The sequence below is a fragment of the Microtus ochrogaster genome, chromosome 2 (assembly GCF_000317375.1).
Source record: "Microtus ochrogaster isolate Prairie Vole_2 chromosome 2, MicOch1.0, whole genome shotgun sequence".
Classification (NCBI taxonomy): Eukaryota; Metazoa; Chordata; class Mammalia; order Rodentia; family Cricetidae; genus Microtus; species Microtus ochrogaster.
Window position 1 is genome coordinate 42,342,055 of NC_022010.1, and position 2,891 is coordinate 42,344,945.

General features: G+C 42.4%; 1 protein-coding gene across 1 annotated transcript in view; it reads left to right on the forward strand.

Annotated features, from left to right (window-relative positions):
- Lmln (leishmanolysin like peptidase) overlaps window positions 1–2,891 on the forward strand; it is a 54,265-nt gene that overhangs the window by 3,200 nt on the left and 48,174 nt on the right. Inside the window, exons 2-4 of the mRNA XM_005344864.3 lie at window positions 329–426; window positions 1,290–1,320; window positions 2,528–2,610. Coding sequence (XP_005344921.2) covers window positions 329–426; window positions 1,290–1,320; window positions 2,528–2,610 — 212 coding nt within the window. The remainder of the gene's footprint in view (window positions 1–328; window positions 427–1,289; window positions 1,321–2,527; window positions 2,611–2,891) is intronic.

The window sequence follows — 2,891 nt, forward strand, 5'->3', positions numbered from 1 at the left end:
TGTGACAAACTGCAAATATTAGCAAAGCCCAAGCCTTTTTGGCAGCTGCTGTTACTATGGTGATTTACTCATGTCACTCAAGTTCAAAATACTTATCTCTCGGACTATAGCATTTGCTTGGGAAACATTGGGTGTGCAGGACTGCTAACATCTTAGAATGTAAAGTAAGGGACTTTAGGAGTGTATCGTACTTAAACTTGGCTCATTAATTTTGTTTAGGTCTCAATTGGGTAGTTAAATAAACACATTATATTTAAATTCTACTTATATAAAGAAAAATGTCATAACAACCTTTTTAAAAGAGCTTTCAAATTATTCCTTCTTCTAGGTCATAAGTAAGGTTCATCTTAAGACGAATCATGTGGTCAGGAGAGACACTGATGGGTACCTGCGAATCAAGACTGTCTACGATGCAAGCATTGAAGAGTAAGTTTGCCGCTCCTTTGCCATTCGTGTATTGTTGGTTTGAGACATCTTACCGTGCTGCCCAAACTGTCACTCGTTATGTTGCCCAGGCTGGCCTCAAACTCACTCCCCATCTTCCTGTCTCAACCTTGTCATCTTTTTCTATTGTCAGCCTAAGGATTGAAGATATTTTTGTGGTTATCTAACATAATATCTATAGATAGAGCTAGAAATAACTCTAAAAGAACTAGAAGTAACTCTAAAATAGAACTGAGTTGAAATCGCGTTTTATTCTGAGTAGGCAAAGGCCATGGTATGTAGTTAAAATCTGTTTATTGTGAATAATTTAAGGAGAACAAATTCGACCTTACTTGACTACAGACCTGGAAGACACTTGTCAGTAAGTTTTTAAAGGAAAAATAAGAGGGGCTGCAAATATGAACAATAATAAGGAAGTTTAGAGAATTATTTGCTAGGTAGATGCTGTATGTAATGGAATGTCACCCGAGAGCGGTCCAGACAGCAGGCAGACGAGTCTGAAGTAGAGCAATCCGTGTCTTTCTCCAGCCTAACCGTCTGCGTGAGTGAGATGTGTGCTATCAGACTTAGTTCCGTGTCTGGGCACAGGGTGATGTCTCACAGAGCCGTCGGGGTAAACTGAGACTCGGGAAGACAAGCTCCCAAATATGCAACTGTGTGCTTCTGTGGGGAATGTCCTAGGGCCCTTGAGATACAATCAGAGAGCTAGGATGTGCTGTGACTTAGGGTGGCCGTGCTTTTCTTGTGTGGTAGTAGTTCCCACTAGGCAAGTACCCTACCGCCCCTTATGAGCTACGTCACCACCCCTAGAGAGCCAGTTCTTACGTTTTTCTCATCATTTTCAGGCTGCTCCCTGAGAAAAGATACCTTGTAAAGGTATGTAATAATAAATACTCGTGAAGTTGATACTTCAGACAGGGACATTTTATTATGTGCTAATTTTCCCATGAAAAAGAACAATGTATACGTGACTGGTTTGTGAATGAATGAAGAAAAGATTTTGGTAGTAAATGTATTTTTCATTTTAATAACAGTGTTTTATGATAATGCTTAGCGAAACTTAGAATTTAACATTAAATTAATCATTTTATAATTTGGTATCATCAAGTTTTGAGGGAGCAGAGCATGCTGAGGACAGGGTGGGCACAAAGGGCAGTTTCGCATTTTCCACATGAGGATTGACTGGCGTGGCAGTGTGACCTGGCCGAGGCATTATTATTTCCTCTTTACTCTGTGTGTGTGTGTGTAGTATAGGTGTACGCAGAGAAGTAAGAGGCTGACTTTTAGAAGTGACTCTCGTTTCGTCACAGTTCCCAAGGCTGAATTACGTCCATCAGTGATCAAGCTTTTTTGGCACATGCCTTTATGACTAAGCCATCTCACCGGCTCCAGAGATTTTTTAGTTTTTGTTTTTACATAGAGTCCACCTCCTCATGGTGTGTGTGTGTGTGTGTGTGTGTGTGTGTGTGTGTGTGCGCGCGCACATGCTTGTGCACAAACAGGCACAGTGGCGGTCAGAGGACAGCTTTCAGGGTTTGATCTCCCCTTGCTCCATGGGATCCTGGGGTGGAAATAGGATGCTCAGTGTTCCACAACAGGTGCCGTTACCTGCTGAGCCGTCTCTCCAGTCCTCATCGGTCCTTAACTGTGGGTGGAGCCTCACAATGCATACTAAGCCAGCTCTCTATGGCCCACAGACTTAATGAGCTTCTACATAAGATTTTTCTTAACATAAGCCACCTTAATACCAGAATCTAAATCAACCTTGAATTGAAATAGTTACTAGTAGTTGGAGTGTACATCCTCATTAACGTTCTCAGTCATCAGTAGCTGCGGTTATGTTTTCTCGGGTGGGTGAGTTGGAACTGGGAAAGTTCCTAATGCTGTATTCCCAAACCCCACTAGAACACGATCTGTCTTTTCCTCCTGGATTCACTCTCTGCCGCCACATGACCTCAGACAGGTGTCTGTATTCTAGAACCCTAGGAGTTTTCTTCCTCGGTCTTAATACTGTATGCTTATTTTCTTAAACACACTGTATCCCATGACTGTGATTCTAACTAAGTTTTTCTGTTTTATCTAGAACAAACTCTTCCCCCAAGCTATTTCTTACTTAGAGAAAACATTTCAGGTTCGTCGACCTGCCGGCAGGATCTTACTTAGCAGGTATGAGACATCGGTGATCACTTTCTCCGTCCAGTTAGCTCTGTGGACTGCCCTTTCTACCATGTGGCAATGCATGAAATTTATAGTAGAATTTTATTACATGTATTTAGAAACAGAACTTAAAAGGGTTGAAGAAAAGCCGGGCGGTGGTGGCGCACGCCTTTAATCCCAGCACTCAGGAGGCAGAGGCAGACGGATCTCTGTGAGTTCGAGACCAGCCTGGTCTACAAGAGCTAGTTCCAGGACAGGCTCCAAAACCACAGAGAAACCCTGTCTCAAAA